The following is a 23,580-nucleotide window of genomic DNA, read 5'->3' as shown; positions in this document are numbered from 1 at the left end:
TCTTATTAACGTTAGTCCTGAATCGAGTGAACAGCAGCCCAGTGCTGCTGTTGCTCAAGGGGCTGCAGGTAAAGGTCAGGAGGGCCGCATGCAGCCATGAGACCGTACTTTTAGTATCACTACCATACATAATCTGGATCGAAAGGGACACTGAGCAGGAAAGTCAGAGGAAGCGTGATAACTAACTTGCAGGTTTCACAGCAGGATTCTATGTCAGGACCGGAGGATTCCGATTATGCGGTCTCCATTTCTTTACTGAACTCACAGCAGCCAATGAAAAATGAGCTACACAAGTAAAAAACATCACATCCCATGAGGCTTTGAACCACGCCTCCTCATAACAGCCAATGGCAACATCTCGAAGTATACAAAGCAGAGACACTTTCTTGGCCTCCTCTTTCTTTGCTGCTCCGCAGTCAAGATAAGTGTCTCTCTCTTTTGTATACCTTGATTCTGAACCTGAATGCCAACGAGTTAATGGTTATTGTAATTGATTTATGGTCATTGATTTATCCTAAGCTGTAACACTGTGGTATTGCTGTTTGATTTGCTTCCCGGCGTAATGCAGATTTGCCTTCCATAGTCGCGCTCTGCGTTCTCAGACGCGTTTCTGGTTACCGGTAATTTCCTATTCCCAGCACGTGTTGCGCTGTTTGGTTTTTCCTCCGTGTCTTGCCCCCTTTGTTCTTGCGCCTCCGCCGGCTATCTTGATCGAGGTCCGAGGGGGTGGCCCATCCGCCCCCCAGGGAGTGAGACGCACGCCGAGGCCAGATCGGCTTCCTGCGTGCGCCTCGGGAGCGCGCGACTCCCATTTGATTGCCGGTCGGACGCCCTGCCCCGGGCTGAATAGGGGAGACACGCAGCCGACAAATTTCTGAGTACGGGCCGGTTAGGCAAATTAAAGCAGAGCTTGGGTTCTTCTACAGTTCAAGAGAAGTAACCCCGGCATTACAGGTCCTGGAAGCCTTAAACTAATTTTTGGGAACTTCTGCTCACCCAGGCAGGTGGGAGTATTTCCTCCCCCATTAGCCCCGGGTTGAGCAGGTTCTATTGCGATCCCTGTGTGGATTTTATGTACTCTGGCTCTTTTTGTCCCGGCATTGCTCCCAGCTGACACCCTAGCTTGCTGAAGTGGTGGTTTGATAATTGAGCTTCCCTCAGGGGATTTATTGATTGAATAACTGTTATCCACCTGAAATATGGCAGACTGCGAGTTCTACCAAGAGGAGGTGGCTGCGTGTGAGGACCAGGGTGATGATGATTACTACTATGATGAGTCCATGGAGGATATAAATCGATAGAAAGTTGGATGCTAAGCTAGATCAAGCGCTCTCCTCCGCCTTATTACCTATTGCTCAAAAGTTATATCGCCTGGTTACCCCGAGCCCTTCTCCCGCTGGCACTGGTGCTGCTCAGACTCCCCTTACCAAGCCCCTTGGTCACATACACACTCTTACTCTAAGCTCTATAAATCCAACAACAGGTCCATGAGGGCGCCCCAGCTTCCCCGCCTAAGCCTTCCTCTCCTACTCCAGTAGTGGACACCACTTCAGGTCCCGCCACTGACAGACTCTTCTCTGGAGTCCAAGCCTCGTAAATGCGCGAAGAAGCGCAAACACTCTTAGTCTCCCGTCCAACCCTCCCCTTTTCTGTTTGACCCTTCGGATATTGTCCATCCTCGCTCTGCAGACTGGGTCCCACCCTCAGCGGTGGCCGAATACATGCAGACTCACTTACGGAAAAGTTTTGATAAGGAGGTGGGAGCCCGCCTAAAGTCTGAATGCCCGCGTCCTGATTTACCCCATAAAGTCGCAATTACCCCTGACAGATTCCTCCATGACCACTTTCCTTACAAAATACAAAAAGGATCCAAAGAAGGGGATCGATCGCCCCCTTCGGGCGTGTCAAGATAAGGTTCTTGACCTTGCGGGCCCTTTAACAAAAATTCTCGAGTTAGCCCTACAGGCGCAAGAAACCGGCGCGGCCATTCACTCTGAGGTTTTGGCTGGATGGGCTCAACGAGCAATCTGTAAGCTGGGCCTCTGAGCGGCGCAAGTCTGTCCTTCTGAGGATTGATCCGCAATTGGTGGAATTGGCCACGGCAGAACCGGGCCCACTAGCAGAAGGTCAGCTCTTTAGTGACAAATTCGTAAAGGACATTGCCAAATTTGTGAACACCTTTGCCTCACTCGACAAGTCTCAATCCTCCTTGAAGAGTGTGTTTCATCAGGTCTCTGGCAGGGCTGGGCGTGGCAGAGGACGCTCGACCAGCCACTACTCCAACCCCAGTCCTCAAAGAGGTTTCGCGCCCAGACGCAGGGGTTATACCAAAGAACCAGAGTAGGCTGGCTTCTACCCCCTCCAGATCGCGTGGATACAGGGGCCGTTTCAACCGATGCTACAAAAACTTGAGTCCCAGTCTTCCGGTAAGTCCCGTGTGCCCTACGATTTCCCTGGGGGGCAGATTGTTGCATTTCGTTGTAAATTGGGCTCGCCTCACCACAGATGTTTGGATCTTGCACACAGTTAAAGGATATCAGATTGAACTTCGGGACCCCCATGTCAACTGATTCCACCTCGACCTCTCCTTTTTTCCCCCTTCTAGAACAGAATTTTATAGACTCCGAACTTCATGAGCTTTTGGCCAAACAGGCTATTGCCGTAGGGCCCTTCATTCCCGGAGGGTTTTGCAGCAACGTCTTCTTGGTGCAAGAGAAAGGAGGAGGTCAGACACTAGTGTTGAACCTCAGATTTCAACCCCTTTGTCATCTACAGGCACTTCAAGATGGAGGGCATCCATCTTCTAAGGGATCTCCTGCTGGAAAAGGACTGGATGGTCCGGTTGGACTTGAAGAATGCCTACCTCACGGTCCCAATTTGTCCCTTTCTTTATAAATTCCTTCAATTTCAATGGAAAGGACAATGGTACCGGTATCATACCCTTCCCTTTGGCCCATCGTCAGCCCCATGGGTTTTCACAAAACTCTTGAAACCGGTGGTTTCCCGACTTCGGGAAATGGGGGTGCGCATGATTGTCTACCTCGACGACATGTTGCTCCTGGCCAAGGATCTGAATCTTCTGCTCACTCACTTGGAGTGGACGACGTCCCTATTACAGGATCTGGGGTTCGTCATCAACATCAAGAAGTCAATGATGATTCCGAACCAACAGATAGAATTCTTGGGTTTCCAATTCAGTCTCTGCCCAACTTCTCCTCCCCCTGCCCAAGATCAGGTCTATCAAACGGGAAATCAAATCCACCTTGTCCAAACAGATGATTTCCGAGAGTACTGGCGAAGATCGTGGGCCTTCTAGCCTCCGTTCAGGCCATCTTCCCGGGTCCCCTACATTATAGAGCCCTTCAACGGCTCAAAATACACTACATTCAGAAGAAGTTTCATTACGACCACCTCATTCCTTTATCTGCAGACGCTCAAGAGGAGTTTCTGTGGTGGCTGGAACACATGGCGGCCTGGAACGGAAGGGCGATTCTCTGCGCCTCCCCGCATGTAATTATCGAATCCGACGCCAGTCGCTGGGGCGCTCGATGTGGAGACTTTGCCACAGGCGGACGATGGTCTGCCGACGAGTTAAGGTTGCACATCAACTGCCTCGAGTGGTTAGCAGGCTAGTTTGCGATACAGTCAATATCTCCCCTGAAGAGCAATTGCTGCATCCTTCTCCGGATGGAAAATGTGTCGGCAGTGAGATATATCAATCGGTTAGGAGGGACGAGGTCGCAAATGTTGGTCAACATTGTGAAGGAGTTCTGGCATTTCTGTCTAAATCACAAGATCACAGACATAGCGGAATACCTCCCAGGCAAACTCAACCAGGTAGCGGATTGGAACTCCAGGTTCCTGAGGGATTACAGCGATTGGAAGCTTCATCCCACGCTGTTTGCGGAGATCATGAATATGCGAGGCCCTTGCAGGATAGACCTTTTTGCCTCTCGCCTCAACGCGCAGATTCCCTTGTTCTTCAGCTGGAGACCGGACCCGATGGTGATGGGAACGGACACGTTCCTTCAGCTTTAGGGCCCACAGAGGAATTATGCCTTCCCTCCGTTTGCCTTGATCCCGAGAGTGGTGACCTTTGTCTGTCGCTAGACGGCTTCAGTAGTGTTGGTGACACCGTTGTGAAAGACTCAGTCGTGGTTTCCCACACTATTGGAGTGGTCTGTGGATCTTCCCTTTCAACTCCCAAACTTCCTGATGACTCCAGGACCCAGTGGGAGCTTGTCACCTGTTAATCCTGCAGGACCAATTACCTCATGGTGTGGATGCTCTCAGGAGACACGAGAGCATTGAGGGCCTTACACAGGCAGCTGCCGGCTTTATACGACAAGTTGGGCTCCGTCCACCCAAAAACTATATTCAGCTTCCTAGAAGCGATGGGTGGGTTGGTGCCTTCAACGGCAGGTAGATACCGTGGGATCGGATGTGACTGAGATTTTGAATTTCCTTGTCGGAGTGTGCAGAATCGGGACTTGCTTACAGGTCCGTTAATAATTTCAGATCAGCTATCTCGGCAGGCCATGACTATTGATGGTAAACCTGTGGGAATGCATCCCCTGGTGTGCAAGTTACTTAAAGGGGTTAAAGTGGCCAATCCCCCTCGTCCAGGTCTTGGCCGGATAATCCAGAGCTTTCCTTAAAGCAATTATCGGCCAAACTCACTATTTTGTTATGTCTGATTTCCTGTCGTAGAGTTTCGGATGTGCGAGCTCTAGATCTGGCGGGCAGAATGTTTTCTCCACAGGGTGTCTTTTATCATGACGAGGCGGACAAAGACAAGGTCACGTTCGGTAGAGTATCCCGCTTTCCCTCACAATAATAAATTATGTGTGTTGCATTGCCTGAAAAGTTATGAGGAACGCACACTTGCCCATAGGTCGGACCCTTTGGGGCAGTTGTTAATTGCGATTCAAAAGCCTTATAGACCGGTTTCAGCTGCCACCTTGGCCAGGTGGGTTAGGTGGGTGATGTCAGAAGCGGGCACTGATGTCTCTCTATATGGTGCTCATTCCACTCGAGGAGCTATGGCCTCTAAAGTGTATATGTTGGGCTCTCGGTTAGAGGATATCCTGAGAGCGGCTGACTGGTCAACAGATTCTAATGTACAAAATGTTTTATTACAAGCCTTTATCACATGTTTCTTCTGTTATTGACGAGCTTTGAACCAGCATACTCAGAAGCCTCCCGTCCTGACCGAGAATACAAATTTTCCAGCTATCACGACAAGAATTTTAGATTCTATTAAGGACAAGGAGGCAAGGATTATCCCACCCGTTGGGCCAGTTGTATCAACTGTTATGTTGTATTATCGTTATATTCATAACAAATTATTGCCCACCCTTAAGGAATCCTGTTTGTGGGTTCCCTATTTTCAACCTAGTTTCTATTTTCAGGAAACAACTAACAAGAACTGAAGTAATGCTCGGGTTGGAGATGGATCTCCCCTGGTGAAAAGATGTTGATCTCACGACTGAGAATTGACTATCAAGAACTGATGTATTACTCCGGCTGGAGGTTGATCTCCCCTTGTGAGAAGATGTTGATCTCATGACTGGGCGACTATGTTCTCCGTTGAGAATTCTAAAGAACTGTTTCTCTCTCAGTTGAGAGTCGAATTGGTGTGCTGTTCGTTCGGACTTATGGACTGGTTTTCGCAAAGCAAGAGGAGGCCAAGAAAGTGTCTCTGCTTTGTTTACTTCGATATGTTGCCATTGGCTGTTATGAGGAGGCGTGGCTCAAAGCCTCATGGGATGTTTACTTGTGTAGTTCATTTTTCATTGTCTGCTGTGAGTTCAGTAAAGAAATGGACAGCATAATCCTCGCCTCAGTGTCCTTAATAGAATCTAAAATTGTTGCGATAGCTGGAATATTTTGTATTCTGCCCAGACTCATTCCTAAGATGGGTGACATTTCTACTACTCTTGGAGAAACAACAGCATTACCATTCCTATAAGAATATGCCAGGCAAAAAAAAAAAAAAAATGGGACAGTCACCCTTGTACTAGCTGCAGTCATCTGCAGGTAACTACTGAAAGGAATCTAAAGATATCCTCAGACTAAGACCTAGGTTAAGTGCACAAAGGTGCTGAATTACGTAGCTTTTACAATAGCCGTTTAAAAAAAAAAAAAAAAAAAAAAAAAAAAAAAAAAAAAAAACACACCACACCCATGTACCTCGACTTTGACACCATCCAGGCTGAACAGGCTTTTATAGTTGGCTACTCAAAACAGAATTTCCATTCAACTACCAAAATACAGTTGAGCATAGATAGAACATTACATATATAAAGCTTCCTCTACTCATCCACGTAGACACATTTTGAGATGCTAAAAATCCATGAAACCTGACCTGTTCCAATAGGGTTTGGATTTTAACAAAATTAAGTGTCATGGGACCCAGCAACAACTTCAGAGTTAATAGCCACTCAATATTAATTCACCTCACCCTACCAGTAACCCTCTCAGTGCAAATTAAGAAAGGGCTTGGATGCAGGCTACGGAATGCACAAACAGGTATATCATTAAAAAAATTTATATATTCGTGTCAATTCAACTCACCTGCCCGTTGTATCGAGTCTTGACTGCAGCTGGGGGTCACTTTTTCATTACTAACAAACAAAAAGTTTGAGTACAGCAGTTAGCGCTACCTCAAGATCCAAGGCAAAAGAAAATTTGTGTATGAAAAGGATGCAGTAACGAACAAGTTACTTACCTTCGGTAACGATGTATCTGTAAGAAACATTAGTTAGATTCCTCACCTTAGAATATCCCCAGGCGTCAAGCTGGATACGGAAAGATTTTTGTAGCAATACACCTTGCGTGTCGCTAGGCGTAGTCTGCGGCTCCGCGTCAGTCGTTGGCGTCGTGCGCCGGAATGACGTTGTCGGAGTACTTAAATGCTGTCCTCGCGCGCTGTCAGTTCTTGTACATAGCTTTCCGCGCCAGGAACGCAGAGCCATGCAAGAGACAGACACTGGTGCTAAAAAGTCTAGGGCCCTGAACAGGATGACCTTAACCCTAGATGTCGGTTCGCAGAGCAGGGAGGATGGGTGGGTCGGTGAGGAATCTAACTAATGTTTCTTACAGATACATAGTTACCGAAGGTAAGTAACTTGTTCATCTGAAAGAAACACGTTAGTTAGATTCCTCACCTTAGAATAGATACCCCAGCAATACCAACCCCAGTAGAGGGTCTGCGAACCAAGATCACACCAGAAAGTCCTGGAGAACAGAACGGCCAAAGAAGCCATCTCTCCGGACTTGGCTTTCCAGGCAATAGTGCTTGGCAAACGTGTGCAGTGAGGGCCACGTCGCCGCCTGACAGATGTCCTGCAAGGGAACTCCCCGTCCCAGGGCAGTAGTCGCCGCTATGGCCCGGGTGGAATGGGCTCTCAGCCCAACAGGAGAGTCCTTTTTCGCCAAGGACTAACAAACCTTTATACACAAGACGACCCACCGTGAAATGGTCCGCTTGTGTACAGCCCTCCCTTTCTTAGCACCTATGTATCCAACAAAAAGTTGGTCGTCCACCCGGAACTGTCTGGTGTGGTCCAAATAAAAGGACAGCGCTCGTTTTGGGTCCAGACGGTGGAGCCTCTCCCTCTTTCAAAGGATGCGGAAAGAAGATGGGCAATGTGACCGATTGCCTGATGTGAAAGGGGGTCACCACTTTTGGAAGAAAAGAAGGACGAGTGCAGAGGACAACCTTGTCCGGATGAACAGAAAGAAAGGGAGGCTTAGATGACAGAGCCTGGAGCTCATTCACCCATCTAGCCGAGGTGATAGCTACCAGGAAAGCAGTCTTAAGAGTCAGAAGACGAAGGGGACAATTGTGAAGAGGCTCAAAGGGAGCGCACATCAGAAAGGTCAAGACAAGATTCAAATCCCACTGAGACATTACGAAGGGGACAGGAGGAAACATGCGAGTAATGCCTTTAAGAAAACGCGAAACAGGGGACTTGAAAAGAGAAGGCTGATCAGGAAGCCGTAAGAAAGCAGAGATTGCAGAAAGAGAACCTTTCAAGGTGCCCAGAGCAGAGCCCTGCTGGGCCAAAGAAAGAAGAAAGAGTAGAACCTCAGAAAGCGGGGCGGAAAGGGGATCCACAGCCTTTGCTGTGCACCATGCCACAAATTTGTTCCACCTGCAGGCGTATACCGATTTTGTGGTGGGACGCCTGGCTGCCAGAATGACGTCAGACTTCAGGAGGCAAGTCAAAGGGCATCAACTGTCGCCGATCAATCTCCACGCATGGAGGTTGAGACTGGCCAGGTTCGGGTGGAGGACCGTCCCCTGCTGCTGCGACAGAAGGTCCTCCTGAAGAGGCAGTCGTACCGGAGGATCGATTGACATACTGAGTAGCTCGGGATACCAGTACCTTTGTGCCCAATCCGGAGCCACTAAGATGACTTGGGCCCGGACGCGCCTGATCTTCAGCACTCTGGGCAGAAGTGGTATAGGCGGAAAGGCGCACAACAGACCGCAACTCCACTCGCGACTAAAAATTCCAACGCGCAGAACTGTTGACATTGCGCGTTCTGTTCGGTGGCGAATAGATCTAACCAAGGCTCTCCCCACTGCAGAAAGACCTTGCGCCACGTCAGAGTTCAGACGCCATTCGTGATCCATCATGCACCGGCGGCTGAGTTAGTCTGCTCTGGCGTTCAGAGAGCACGCCAGATGTTGAACCACCAGGATGATGCCCTGGTGTTCCAGCCATGTCCGCGGTCCGTGAGCCACCACTGCAACTGTTTCGCAGTGCCCTCCGAGATCAGACATGGTCAGACAAGTTTGCCTTGATGCTGGGCCCACTGAAACTTCAGGTCCCACTGCAGAGCCCGCATTCGCCACCTGGCGTAATGCACCAACAGGATGCAGGAGGCCATCAGCCCCAGAAGCCGCAGCACCAACCTGACCGAAACCCAGGCTAGAGGCCGAAAGATGGGAATCAGAGCCTGAATATCCTGGACCCGCTGTTCCGGAGGATAGGCCCGGAACTGCGCCGAATCGAGAACCGCTCCGATGGGAGGGTCTCAGGTGTGACTTCGGCACATTGATGGAGAACCCCAGCAAATGCAGGAGGTCAGCCGTAGTCTGGAGGTGGGAGACGACTTGCTGGGGCGAGCCCGACTTCAACAGCCAGTCGTCGAGATAGGGGAAGACTGGAACCCCCGATCTGTGCAGATGAGCTGCGACCACCGCCATCACTTTTGCGAACACCCGAGGGGCACTGGAGGCCGAAGGGGAGCACGGTGAACTGAAAGTGCTCCTGACCCACCGTGAACCGCAGGCAACGCCGGTGGGCCGGCAGGACGGGGATGTGGAAATATGCGTCCTGCAAGTCCAACGCTACCATCCAGTCTCCAGGGTCGAGGGCAGCCATAACCTGAGCTAAAGTTAGCATCTTGAACCGTTCCTTCCGGAGGAAGGCGTTGACGCTCCTGAGGTCCAAGATAGGGCGTAGGCCCCCTTTACCCTTCTTGGGAACCAGAAAGTAGTGGGAATAGCAACCAAGGCCTACTTCTGGACCAGGAACGCGCTTGACGGCCTCTTTGGCCAAGAGGGCCGTAACTTCCTCCCGCAGACGATTCAAGTGATCCTCCGACATGCGGTGGCATGGCTGGAGGGGTCGTCTCGAAGGGGAGGGAGTAGCCCCATCGGACGATTTGCAGCACCCACCTGTCCGATGTGATGGATCGCCAGTGGAGCAGGTGATGGCGAACTCTGCCGCCCACTGGCGTGGATTGGGCCTGAAAGCTCGGACTAAGAGGGCTTTGAGGCGGATGCTGCCGGGGTGGATGTGGACTGACCGGCACGTTGTCCTCCAGTACCGCCACGGCGGAATCCACGTCGTTTCTGCGGCCGGTGGCTAGGCGGACATGAGGAGGCGCCCCTGCCTTGGCCACGAAAGGGGCGAAAGGCGGAAGTTTGCGGCCGCGGGGCAGAGTGACCCAAGGACTTGGCCGTAGCCCGGGAGTCCTTAAAACGAGCCAGCGCACTATCCGCTTTCTCACCAAAAAGGCGAGTGCCATCAAAGGGCATATCCATGAGGGTACTCTGGACATCCCCCGAGAAAGACGTGGACCGCAGCCAGGCGTGGCGCCAGAGCGCCACCGTGTTGGAAATCGCCCTACCCAGCGAGTCCGTGGTGTCTAGTCCACACCGTATGGCATGTCGTGCTGCATCTCGCCCGTCAGCAAGCGCCTGGGAGAGGCGTGTCCGGGCCTCCTCCGGACACAGGGGCAGCACGTCCTCCACCGTATCCCACAGAGAGTGGGAGAAACGGTCCAAGAGGCAAGCGGTGTTCAAAGACCGCAGGCCCAAACTCAGGGAAGAGAACAGCTTCTTTCCGAACTGTTCCAGCCTCTTGGATTCCTGATCCGGAGGAGCGGACAGGAAGGAGAATTGGGAAGTGGAGGCCTGGATAACCAGGCTCTCGGGGGTGGGGTGTTGGGACAGGAAACTGGGGGTCGCCCAGAGCAGGGCGGTGGTGCCGGGCCACGTTCCGATCCACAGGAGGAACTGTGGAGGGCTTGGACCAAGTGCCCTGCAGAACGTCTATGAGGGCCTCGAACTGCAGCAGAGGCTCTGTGGAGCTTGCTGATGGTTGAAGCACCTCTGAGGATGTTAGTCCTCACGGCCACAGCAGGCAACTCGAGCCCCAGGGCTTCGGCCGCCTTGAGCAGCACCGCTGAGAAAGCTGCACCTTCCTCCGAGGCCACAGTCGGAGGAGAGATGAAACCAGCATCCGGGGAGGTGTCCACACCACTGGCATCCCCTAGTTCGTCTGCCCAGTCCTGTGAAAGTTGGCCCTGTCTGGCCATAGGGTCCTCAGACCCCTCCCAGTCACCCCCGTTATCCGATTCCTGATAAACAGGAGGAATGATCAGAGCCGGACGGTAGATGAAACCCTCATCCATCGGCGTCGGAAGCGGCATCGAGCGGCGCCGCACCGGTGCCGGGCCGGGACCGGGGCTAAACCGGAGAACAGCGTCATCTGGAGACGGCGCCGGAGGCGGTAACGGTGTCGGCGGAGGAGGCGTCGTGAGGTCGACAGGCGCCGGCAGAGATCCAGGCCTGGATCCCTCGGGGACCTGCGGTGTCGGGACCAAAGTCGTCGACGGCGCCGGAGCCGCCGGCACGCGAGGTCACCCAGTCGAGCCCGCGGGGCCCGAAGGCACGTCGACAGCGGAGCCAGGCCCCTCATGGCCGAGAGGAAAGCACCGACCTCCGCCGGGGTCGCGTCAGTCCCAGGAACTGGCGGGCATGGGGATGGATGCGGCTGACCCTCGGCTGAGTCGCGCAAGGGGAGTCCGAAGAGCGGTGTCGCCTCTTGGACTTCTTTGATCGCTTAGACTTACCCGAAGACATCGAGCCCGACGAGCGATGATCGTGGCTGCGGCTCCGCGACTGGTCCTTGGACCTCCTCCTGGACCGGGACCGTGAGTGTGTGGAGCAGAGCGCCGAAGCTCGAGAAGGTAACGGGACCGCTCCCGCCTAGCCTTCGAGGTCAAGGCCTGACAATCGGGGCACGACTCCGCGTCGTGGTCGGCCCCCAGGCAGTAAAGGCACCGGCGATGGTGGTCTGTCACCGACATCAGTCGATGACGGGGGGGCGTGGCTTGGATGCAGAGGGGAACGGCGGCCTGAGCTCGGAGCTCCGCGCCCGATCCCCACAAGAATCCTGACAAAATACACGGAATCCGACGCGAACAGTGCCACTGAAACAGCGCTGTGCGTGGGACGGGCAGCGGCACCTCCCAAGTCATAAGCCAGCACTGCTTCATTGAAGATCGGCCCGCCGAAGAGTGCAGAGTGTCCGGCGAGTAACACGGCCTAAAATGGCGGCTGCGGCCAAGGGCCGGCACCACTGAAAGGGGCCTGGACCGCGTAGCCCTCGTCGGAACAAACTGAGAGCGAGGACACCCTACCGGGATTGCCCTGGACACAGGCGGCAAGGTGAGCCGCGATCTTGAACGCCGTGGGCAGAGTTTGCACGGGCGGTTGATCGACCGTCGGGGGGTAGGGATTAAAATGGCGGCCGCACTGAAGACTGACGGCGCTGCAGGACGAAGCAGCGGGGAGATAGACTGGGAGAGCGGCGGTCGGCAGGCCCTGACTGAAGTTCCGGGGGGGGGGGGGGGGGCCTGACACCTCCGCCTACCGAGCGGGGGGGGGGGGGGGGGAAAGGATCTGCGACCCAGGCAGCGGCGACCCTAAAGGAGCTGGTGAAGGGCCCCATTGGACACACGGTGAGAGGGGCGGCCCGCAGTACCAGCGGCACGGAGGAGGTGAGAGGCCCGGGGCCCCGAAGAGTCTGCCCATACCCCTGGGAGTGCCTACAGGGTTTGCGGGAGAATCTGATAAAGGAGACCTGAGTGGGGGAGCGACCTGGGGCCCTACCGGCGCAGTAGATACTGGGTCGAGAATCGACAGGCGCGGGAGCTGCTGAGCGCGGCGGCGAGGGGGCATCGGATTGCGCCTTCCACGAGTAGCGAGAGGTGTCCACCTGACGGAGGAAGAACATCCGGACGGCTGGGACCCATGAACTTAAGCCCTTGAAAGGTCGGTTGGATGTGGCTAAGAGGCCAGCACCGGGTGAGCGAGAGGAAGCATCCACTGGGGAGCTGGTTCCGAGGAGGTGTGCCGCTGGAGCTGGGCTGCGGTTGCCCACGCGCTTGGAGGACACATTCACGGGGACGTGGAGCAGCCTACGAGCAGGAAGAGCCCCCGAGAAGAGAGGACAGCACCGCAACGGAACTGGGGGTTGGCAGCCGGCGCCCTCGTGCATACCCAAGTCTAGAAGAGCCCCGATTGGAGGAGGATACTCAGCGGGGGTCGCTCCCAGAAGCGTGGCACCAAGAGGATCACCACGTGTGGGGACCCACGGAGGCTTGGGAGGACCCCCTGACGGAGGCTGCTGCTAGGAATTGGGCGAGAGCGCCAGGAGAGCCCCCCCGGCGGCGAAGGGCCCAGCGGGCGGGCAGAGGCAGCGGTGAGATCGTGGAGTTGCCTGGATTTGGCGTCGAGACGGAAGGACAGAGGGAAGAGAGGGCGTTAAGGGACCCCCGGAGCCCCGGAGGAGGGCACACTGCAGACGGTCTTGCTGAGCGGCACAAGGAGGCTGGTTGTGCCCCGACGTAGGTCGCAGAGAGAGCTTGGACAGAGGGTGAGCTCCCGGGAGTAGGGGCATAGGAGACCCAAGAGACGGCGCGCCAACACCGATTGGCCCTTGGGCCCGACAGCCAGGGTCCACTAGAAGAGGGTTGGGGGCCTGGCCTCGCGGACCTGCTGCCCTTGGGAGAAGCACTGTTGCGCCCCTTCGGTGGGGAGGGAGCTGGAGGAGCCCCTATTCGAGCTGCGGAACGACCGCGACCAACTGGCACGTCTGAAAGATGGACAAGCCCAGGACTAAAGGAGGAGAAGTAGCACCCGGTTCTGAGGCTCAAGACGGAGCCACCCAGAGCCCCGCAGACTTGCAGCAGTTGCAGGACTGTATCCTGGAGGCCATAGCGGCCACAAAGGCTGCTTTGCAGCAGGACATAGCCCAAGTGGCGTCGGGATTGGGGATCCTGCGAGCGGACCACGGGAAACTAAAGGACAGAGTTAAAACTACGGAAGACACATTGCAGGAACTGATGCCAGCACACAATTCCCTGGAGGGGCGGCTGGTAAGTGCGTTAGATCGTATACAGGTCCTGGAGAGGCGAGCGGAGGATGCAGAAAACCGCAGTAGGCGGAACAATGTTCGCTTGGTGGGTCTGCCGGAACAAAAAAAACAAAAAAAAAAAAAAAAAAAAAAAAAAAAAAAAAAAAAGGAGGCGACGACATGGTGGGATACCTGGACGCTTGGCTGCGGTCAGAAGTAGCACCAGAGGGACTCTCGCCCTTCTTTACATTGGAGCGGGCGCACAGAGTGCCGGCAAAGCCCCCCAAACCAGGCCAACCGCGTCCGGTGGTGATAAAACTGCTGCACTACAAGGACAGGGACTGGCTGCTGCAGCGAGCCAGGGATGCGGGTCCATTTCACATGGTTAACAGTAACGTCACAATGTTCCCGGATTACACATTTGAAACTCAGAAATTGCGTGCCTCCTTTTTATCACTCAAACGAGAACTGATGGAATACAATACTCGCTCCTCTTCCCGGCCAAGCTGCGAGTCGTTGTAGACAAGACTCTTCTTCCCAACATCGGCGGACGCCTGGGCGTGGTGGGACACTTACAAGGCGGGGACGGATGGAGCGAGATTTAGGGCTGTAGAGGGGCAAGGACTGCAGCCAGTGCGGAAATCGCAGAGGCTCCGGAAGCGGAGGCAGAGCTAGAAAACCCACAGAATCACAAACAGAAGAAGAGAGGAGAGCGGCACTGCAAGCGGTGGTGGAACTGTCAGGAACTGTAGCGACCCAGTCAATCCGCGGATCGGGCTCGGAAAGCCACGTCACGGGCTCAGAAACGGACCATTCAGAACTTAATGGGGCCAAAGGCCCAGTGGTGACCCCGCAGACATCGGGAGAAATTATTGAAGGTTGATGGAGAAGTCCTGCCGGGCAGACAGAGCAAGGGGGCCGGGGAGCCGGCTCCTGCCGAGGTTGATGCATGCAGAAGAGCTGTTCGGATTTTCGTGAGTGACAATGGGGGATTGGGGGGCGGGGGAACGGGATTGTGGTTGCCACCTTCTGTATCGAGTTACACCCTAGAGGCACGCAAGGCCACCGCAGTGTAGACTGCGGTTTAGGTGGGTGGTTGAGCAAGTTTGCTCTTCCTTAGTTTGGATGGGGGCTGCTTTTGCGAAGTTAGGTCCTGTTCTGGGGGGGGGGGGGGGGGAGGGGAGGGAGCCGAGAGTAGTTGGGGGGAGGGGGGGGGGGAACAGTTTCTTCGGGGGAGGGATGGGACAGTGTCACCGAACGAGACTGGACATGGAAGGGTGTTGCATCCTGGCGTCTGACATGGGACTATGGCTAATTCTGGAACGGTGAAATGTGTGACATGGAATGTAAGGGGACTCCACACCATGGCAAGGAGGCATAAGATTCACGCTTATTTGGTGCGCAGGGGTGTTCAGATTGCGCTATTACAGGAGACGCACTTGACGAAGCAGGAGGGCATTGCGCTGCAGCGTAGGTGGAGAGGGCAATTATTCAACACCACGTATTCCGCCTTTGCAAGGGGAACTCTGATTTGGATAAGAGCGGGGACCCCCTTCCAAGTAGTTAGGCACACAATAGATCCAGAGGGTAGGTATGTGGCTGTTGAGGGCAAACTCCGGGGCCGGGACATCGTGCTCTGTAGTGTGTATGCACCCAATATAGAACAGGGACCCTACTTCACGAAACTTTCAGGGGCGCTGGCAAGTTACCTAACAGGTCCCATCATGCTGGGAGGGGACTTTATCTCAATAGCAGACCCTGCACTAGATAGGTCCCATCCGCCATTAGGGACATCCCCGGTACACCGGCTGGCGAAGCGTAGGCTCGAGTGGCAGGGGAGGTGGGGACTGGTGGATGCTTGGAGGGCACAACACCCAACAATGAGGGACTACTCGTATTACTCAACACTGCATGACCTACATGTCAGGCTAGATGCTTTTTTGTGCTCCCCGGCCGTGCTTCAGTCAGTGGTACACAGAGTATTTAAACCGCATGTTGTCCAATCACAACCCTTTACTACTGACGCTAGAATGGATGACCGAGATCTCGAGGGTCCCAACGTGGCAGCTGAGGCCTGATACACTAGATGACCCACCATACCGGGAGGCACTGGGAGAGAGGATTACTCAATACTTTAACGAGAATAGCGGATCCACGGCGACCAGAGCGATGGAGTGGGACGCTTTCAAAATAGGGGACATTGTATAGGGAAATATGCAGGAGTGTGCAAGACTCTGTTGGAGGACTTGGACAAGGCGGAGGGGAAGTTACGGGAGGTTGAGGTGGCGCGGCCTAGTCACCCCGAGCTCCGGGAGGCAGTTAGCGAGGCTAGGGAGGCAGTGGCGGCTGAAGTGGAGAGGCTCCGCAGCTTCGACTACAAGAACTATTTGGTGAGAGCACACGCAGAGGGGGACAAAGCGGGAACGCTGCTAGCTTGGCTGGCCAATCCCACTAAACGTAGCCAACCGATCTTGGCCATAGAGAGGGTGTGGGCGGCATGGTCACAGCCCAGATGGACATACTGGATAGTTTCTGCTCGTACTATGGGACACTTTACAAGAGCGCGTTGGAGGGGGGGGGGGGGCATTGACACCTTTCTGGAGGGGCTGCAGCTGCCCCAACTGGACCAGGAAGAAGCTGAGGCCTTAGGCAAAGATATTGACCTAGCGGAAATCAGGGGGGCAGTGAAACGAATGGCTCGGAACAAAACCCCGGGCCTGGACGGTTTGCCTTTAGAATTTTATGGTAGATACCTGGATCAACTGGCCCTGAGGCTCCAGGAGGTGTATAATGAGGCCAAGAATAGGGGTAGACTGCCACAATCCATGTGCGGGGCACTGATGATCCCACTGCTGAAGCCAGGAAGGGAGGGTACCGACCCAGCTTCTTACAGGCCGCTGTCAATGCTGACGACAGACTATAAAATCCTGAGCACCATACTGGCGACCAGACTGCTGCGGCACATGCCGGAACTGGTTCATGGTGACCAGTCGGGGTTCATCCCTGCGAGAAACACTACCGCTAACATCCGATTAATCCGATTGCTGGGGGACCCGATGGCGAGCACACAAGCGCCACTCGTCTTATCAATCGATATAGAGAAGGCATTCGATAGCCTAGAGTGGGATTATCTGTACAGAGCCATGAAGCGTTTTGGCCTAGGTGATGGATACATAGGTTGGACAAAGGTCCTATATGCATCAGCAGTGGCGAGGGTGCGGGTAGGATCCCTCATTTCGAGCCAGTACCAAGTGTGCCAGGGCACCAGACAGGGGTGCTCACTCTCCCCGCTGTTTGCGCTGGCAATAGAGCCCCTCGCGGCGGAGGCCAGAACAGGCCGTTACTACAGGGGGCTGGATTACAGAGGGACCCCGCAACTTATCTCACTGTATGCAGATGATCTGCTTTCGTTCTTGGAGGACGCCGCAGACGCGCTGAAGGGCGCGGAGAGACTTCTCGCGAGATTTGGCAGGATATCTGGGCTACAAGTAAACTGGTCCAAGACCTGTTTGTTCCCGCTGCGCCAGGGCGACCTGACATCTGACCACTGCTCAACTGGGAGCCTAGTTGCCTTAAATACTTAGGAGTACATATATACCATCCTGCTGTGGATATGCTGGAAGGCAACGTGGGACTATTTATACGGGCATTGAAGGGCAGCTTGTCCTTTTGGGCCACACTCCCGCTCTCGGTAACAGGACGAATCTCATTATTAAAAATGATAGCTTTGCCACGCCTTCTATACTATTTCCGCACGCTCCCGGTGTGGATACCGGGCTCTGTTTTCCGGCAGCTGCGATCGTTGTTAGTCTCGTTCCTCCAGGGCACGGGAAGGCGCAGAGTTGCGATGGCGACTCTGACCCGTCCAAAGGACCAGGGGGGCCTAGCGGTCCCGGACTTCGGGTTTTACTATCTGGCGGCGCAGCTGCAGGTCTTTACACAGGAGGTGGCAAGAGTATATCGGGGGCCGGAGCAAGACAGAAAAGGAGGCACTCCCGCCATGTGCTGGCGTATATCACGCTGTAGCAGAGGCTGGTCATCGGAGACTGGTCCATGGAGGAACAGACGTTCAGGCAATGCTGGAACCGATCGCAGCATCGAGCGGGAGTGTGGCGTCCGTATGCACCGGAGATACCGCTGGGAATGGTGACGGCGCTCCCGCACGGAGGAGATTGGTCGGGATTACAGGTGTGGGAGGAGGCGGGCCTACAAATGTTGGGTGACTTGTACGAGGAGGGAGCGTTGATCCCTTATCACACTCTGCAGGAGCGGTTTGGTCTTCCGAGGGGAGATTATCTGATGCACGCGGCAGTGACTGGAGCGATGCAGGAGCACTGGGGAGAGGGGCTCCTAGAGCCTACCACATCTGCGGCTTGCCAATACACCATGATGTCTGCTGGCACTTACAAAGCAGTGGATTGTCTGTACTCCAGAATGATGCGCGAAACCTTACAGCCGATGGCGGCGCTGAAGGCGAAATGGGAGCTGGATATACAGACAGAGATCCCTGACACCACGTGGGCGGGTATAGTGAGGAGGGCTAGGAAGAGCACAAGGAACGCACGCTTCCAGTTGATACACTTATGTCCTCCACAGGGCCTACCTAACACCAGGTAAAATTGGGAAATATTTTGGAGTGGAGGATGCGGCGTGCCCTAGATGCGGCGCAATAGGAGCAGAGCTAGGTCATATGCTATGGGACTGCCCTCACCTGCGCAAATACTGAAGGGAAGTGGGTGAGACACTGGCTGCGGTAACGGACAGGGAATTGCAATATAACAAGGCGGTCTGTGTCCTGCACTGGTTTCCTCACACGCCCAAGAACAAGACCACAAGTAAATTTATAGATATGGGCCTCCTCTTGGCAAAGAGGGAAGTGACGAGGCTCTGGAAGTCGAAGGTGGGCCCCACACATAGGAGGTGGATTAATGAACTACAGAAATGGGCGGCGAGTGACAGTACACTTCGATACCAACTGGCGTGTCGTAGGTCAGATTATAGGGCACTAGAGGCGGCCACAGAGTGGGAGATGTTGGTGCAGGCCCTGCGCAACAGCGAGATTGAGGAGGAAGATGAGCCCTCTGATACGGATGCTGATCCCCGAAACGTCCCAACCACACATACACAGTAGATAGTCATTTACTTCTGATAAGTACCCAAGAATACATATTAAGGCAGAGTCCAGTCATTGGCGAGGGCACTGGAGGGTGGAGAGGGAGGGGGAGGGACTGGGTGGGAGGGAAGGGGGGAGAAAACTTAAAAGCGGAACGCAGACATCCTATAATGATATAAACAAATGTACAGGTTGAAATATGGTTAAGTATAATGATCTACATGTTATCGCTGCCCGTACTCTGGGATGTGGGCTCACAAGCTGTGTACGGAAGCCTCATGGCCAAGAACGGAAAAGGCACTGGCATTTGCGGTGCAGGGTCATTATGTATGTAAGCTGCTTATCTTTTTGTTCTGCAATAAAAACGGTTTAAAATAAATAAATAAGTCGATGACAGGAGTCACAGGCTTTAAACCCAGGCATCCTACCGGCACCACAGTCGAGTCGACAGAAGACCAAAAAGAGTCAAAACAGTTCAGTCAAAAATTGACTAAGGCGTAAGCTCTTCCCGGATCGGCGCTGTCTGGCGCAGAAAAAAGCAGAACTGACGTCAGCGCGCGAGGGTGGCGTCCAAGTACTCAGACGACGTCAATCCTGCACACAACGCCTACGACGGACGCGGAGCCGCAGACAACGCCTAGCGACGCGCAAGGGGTATTGCTACAAAAATCTTTCCGGATCCAGCCTCACACCTGGGAATATTCTAAGGTGAGGAATCTAACGAACGTGTTTGTTTCAGATAATACAGATTAGTTTATACTACGGATCTCACTACATCACTGTTAAGTACATCATAAGTATGCTCACATTGCAACTCACTACACAGCAAAAGCAATTACATTGTAAAAATTTAGTTTTATGGAGTTTTAACACCCAAAAAACGGAAATGTACTTACTTCTATTCCCGGTTCTACACCGTGGGTAACCTCAAAGAAGTATTAAATGTGGAAGATTCCCGCCAGCCTACAGGGACTCCAGAACAATCCTTGTCAATGTAGTATTATTAAAACTTGAACAGGAGATAGACACTTCAAACAATAGGCGTACGCTCCATTGTATAAAAAAAACAAAAATCGCTTTTATTGACACTCTTTCTGAAACTTTTCACTTTTAAACAATAAAAAAGATGGCATTCCTGCACCAAGCTGAAAGAAGGTCCTTGATCACTAACAGGAACCTCTAAACCCTTTCTCTACAGACAGAAAACTGAAGGAAAACGTGCCTAAAGTCCCTTTACAGACCATCTCCATTATGAAATCAAATAAGCCTTCTTCTGTAAGGGAGACCTATGTCCACGAAAAATGTGTGAGCCATCAAGTATTGGCTCAGGAAACTATGAAATTATTACCATCTCCCTAGGAGAAGAGGTAACCCCTGACCCCCACCCCACCCCCGCAATGAAGGTGGACTGTGCGCTCCTGCAAGGGCCCGGCTTGTCTTCAGTGATTTTCAATATATGTATGTAATCTTTACACCAACTGATCAAAACTCAAATATTCTGATGATATATAGCCAGTCTTTCCACTGTCACACAAGCCCAAGTTTATCACAAGTTAGTATCAGAACGTTTCCAAGATCCAGGATTGAATGACTGCCAACCAATTAAGTTTACCTGCTTCCAAAACAGAATTCATCACTATCTGTACCTATTACGGGCACATAAACCAAAGGGCAGAATGTTATTCTTTTATGGTTTACATTTTTTATTAGGCATTTGTGGAAGAACACTTGCACCCACATACAACTGCAGGCCAGCTGGACTAAATCATATGCCAAAGATAAGGGAAGATAATACAATTAACACCAAACAATCCCTCCCTAAATAGCGCCACCTCTACCCCTCTGATCTGTAATCTGCTATGGTATCGGACTTTTCCCTTCTAGGAAACAGGTGCTGCAATTATCAGACAATGTTCCAAGTCACTGTGCAATAGCCAATTATTTTTCTTTTCATTTGGCTTATTGAATAGGGAAGTTAATGCGTAAATAGTCAAGATAAATGATTAAACCCCGAGCATTACTCTGTGTTAAGTATGGATTGCGATCCGATTCTAAAGCATATTAAACTGCAGAAAAGCCAGTGATTGAGATGAAAATTCTCTACAGCAAAACGAGGAGGCGAAAAAAAACAGTGATGGCCTGAGGGGGATCTGCTAGTTCGTTATCTATTTGCTCCCATATCTCAGTGACATCACAAACAAGCATTGGCATAGCCAATAGGTCTCGCCTTTGGGACCTTATAAGTGTTTAGCCATTCAACAGTTGCATAACTAAATACTTATAAGATCCCAAAAGCGAGACCTATTGGCTATGCAAAGCGGCCGTGAAAGTAATCGCGGTGCGCGCGCCCACGCACATGCATTGTAGCTCTAGGCTGGCCTGGTAGCACTTTTTGGAGCCCTCTCAATAAGTCTCGTCACACCAGCGCATGCGGTGGGTCAGGAGAGACCTAAAAATGGCAAGTTTAGGGTGCCTTTCACAAATCTATAATCCTGCTGCTTGGAAAGGCTCAACAGCTTTGGACACCCGACTGGTGGCCCTCTGAATTGATCCAACCACCAACTCCCAAACTGGCTGTAAAAACTTGGCGTTCACCTTGACCAACCACTCACAATCAAAGAACAGATTGAGACCACCAATGGCACCCGTTTCCATTTTGAATTTTATTGTAGTTGCATTTATATAGCGCTTAATACCCCTGACGAGGCGTCAAAGCGCTTTTACGGCGAGTAGCGCACTACTCCGGAACCCAAGAAGGATTAGTGTTGAATTAGTATAGTGAAATATGAAAGTAATTTGAGTGGTGAATAGGTCAGTTATTTGGAATCAGAAGGATAGCAGAGGTATAGGAGAGGGAAAAAGGTTTGCATTTATACAGCGCTTGTTACCCCTGATGGGGTGAAGAGCTTTTTTTGGCGAGCAGCACGCTACTCCAGAACCCCTAAAGGATTAGTGGTGAATTAGTATAGTGAAATATTAAAGTAATTAGATTGCTGGATGATATGTTAGTCGGTTATTAGAATTGAGTAGGATAGTGAAGGGATGGAAGCGGGGAAAAAAGGGTTGAATTTATATATAGTGCTTGCTTCCCCCAATGAGGTGTTTGAAATTTGATAAGTGGACATGTCAGTTTTATTTTGATTGAAAAAGGATAGTGAAGGGATAGAAGAGTGAAGGATTGAAAAAAAAAATTGGGACTTCTTAGCAGTACTGGAATGCTTGGGATGAACAACAAGCATTTACAATGCAATGGTCTCGGCAATATTATAGGTAGAGCTATTGGTATTGCTCATTATTTTTTTATTATTTTTGTATCCCTAAATAAATCGCATTGTCATTTCTATTGGCATTAGCTTTTTTTTTGCATATGTGATACCTATTGCATTAGCAGAGAGAGAGTGAGATCGAGAGAGAGCGTGAGGTATTGAAATAGAGCGTGAGGTAGTGAGAGAGAGTGAGGTAGTGAGAGAGAGTGAGGTAGATAGAGAGTGAGGTAGTGAGATAGAGAGAGTGAGGAAGTGAAAGAGTGAGGTAGTGAGGGAGAGGGATGTTGTGAGGTAGTGATATACAAGCATAGAGTGATGTTGTGATGTAGTGAGAGAGAGGTACATGCACCAGAGTGAGACAGAAATAGATAACACTGTCACGGCAGCGCTCTGAAGAAGTCACGAGCGAGAGAATACGCCTTCAGGCGTTTTACTTCAGCGACCAGCAAATGAATGAGCAAAGCTGCTCCATACTGGAAAGCACACACACCCTGTGATTGTGGGCAAATCACTAATCTCTCCTTGCTTATCAAAAATGAGTGTCTCCTTGTGTAGTATAACTGATGCTCATGTTAAGCGCTCCCTATGCCTTCGGGTCGAGTTCTTGCTATAGAAAACTGCAAGAAATAAAAAGAAAAATCTGGATCTGTAGAAATTATAGCTAACTAAACGTCCCAGGAGGGGAAGGAGGCAGCCCAGTCAGCCTGTTCGGAGGAGTTGGACGTTTTGAGCTACTGTAACTGCCTCATGTAGTTCAAGCATCTCAAAGGCCAGACTTGGAGAACTGTGGGGATTTGGCAGCCAGGCCACTGCTTCTCTTGGCCCTTTTTGAACAGGGTAGCTCATGCTGGGCAGAAAGTAGGTGGGGGCGAGCTCTCGGCCACGTGTTCAGCAAACATGACCTTGAATGTATATTTGAACCAGTCAGTCATACCATTAGTCTGGGGAGGAACACTAGTGCAGTGAGGATTAGTGACCTGATAGGCATACCAGTGGGTGTGCATAAGGTGGCTGTGAAAAGGAGGGCTTCAGTAGAGCCACCGCCGCAGCCCCCTCTGGTAATCATAGCCTACGCATCATTGGCTGTAATGAGTCTGTAAAAGAGTGCAGGCGACTGCCCCATGGGACCTGAGAGCAGAACTGACTATGCTCAGGAAGGATCCATTATTTCTAGAGGATCGAAATTCGAGGGCTGGAGCCCGTCAAATAAAAGATCATAACGAAAACGAATACCCAAGAAAGCCTCTGCTTGTCAGCCCAAACTGCCTAAAGCAATGCAGGGAGGTAAAATATTACAAGCATTTGCAATGCAATAGGCCTATCATTTACAGGAGTTTGAGCTATTGAAATGGCAAATAACAATCCCTTTTATTTTGGTTTTTAAAATATAAATAAATGGCAGTCATTTACAATGCCAATAGCTTAAACTCGCGTAAATGCGAGACCTATTGCATTGCAAATGCTTTTTTATGTCACCGATTCTTTATTTGCTTGAAATATTTCCCACTCCTGCATGTGACATAGGTATGTCAGCTTG

General features: G+C 52.1%; 1 protein-coding gene across 13 annotated transcripts in view; it reads right to left on the bottom strand.

Moving 5' to 3' along the window:
• The window catches only part of LOC146863313 (uncharacterized), a 365,986-nt gene that overhangs the window by 284,218 nt on the left and 58,188 nt on the right, over window positions 1–23,580 (bottom strand). For all 13 annotated transcript variants that reach the window (XM_085642731.1, XM_085642726.1, XM_085642734.1 and 10 more), the window contains one exon: window positions 6,577–6,626. In XM_085642731.1, the coding sequence (XP_085498857.1) occupies window positions 6,577–6,626 (50 nt within the window). The remainder of the gene's footprint in view (window positions 1–6,576; window positions 6,627–23,580) is intronic.

Source organism: Triturus cristatus, chromosome 2_2, assembly GCF_964204655.1.
Source record: "Triturus cristatus chromosome 2_2, aTriCri1.1, whole genome shotgun sequence".
Lineage (NCBI taxonomy): Eukaryota > Metazoa > Chordata > Amphibia > Caudata > Salamandridae > Triturus > Triturus cristatus.
This window is presented reverse-complemented; position numbering and strand designations above follow the sequence as displayed.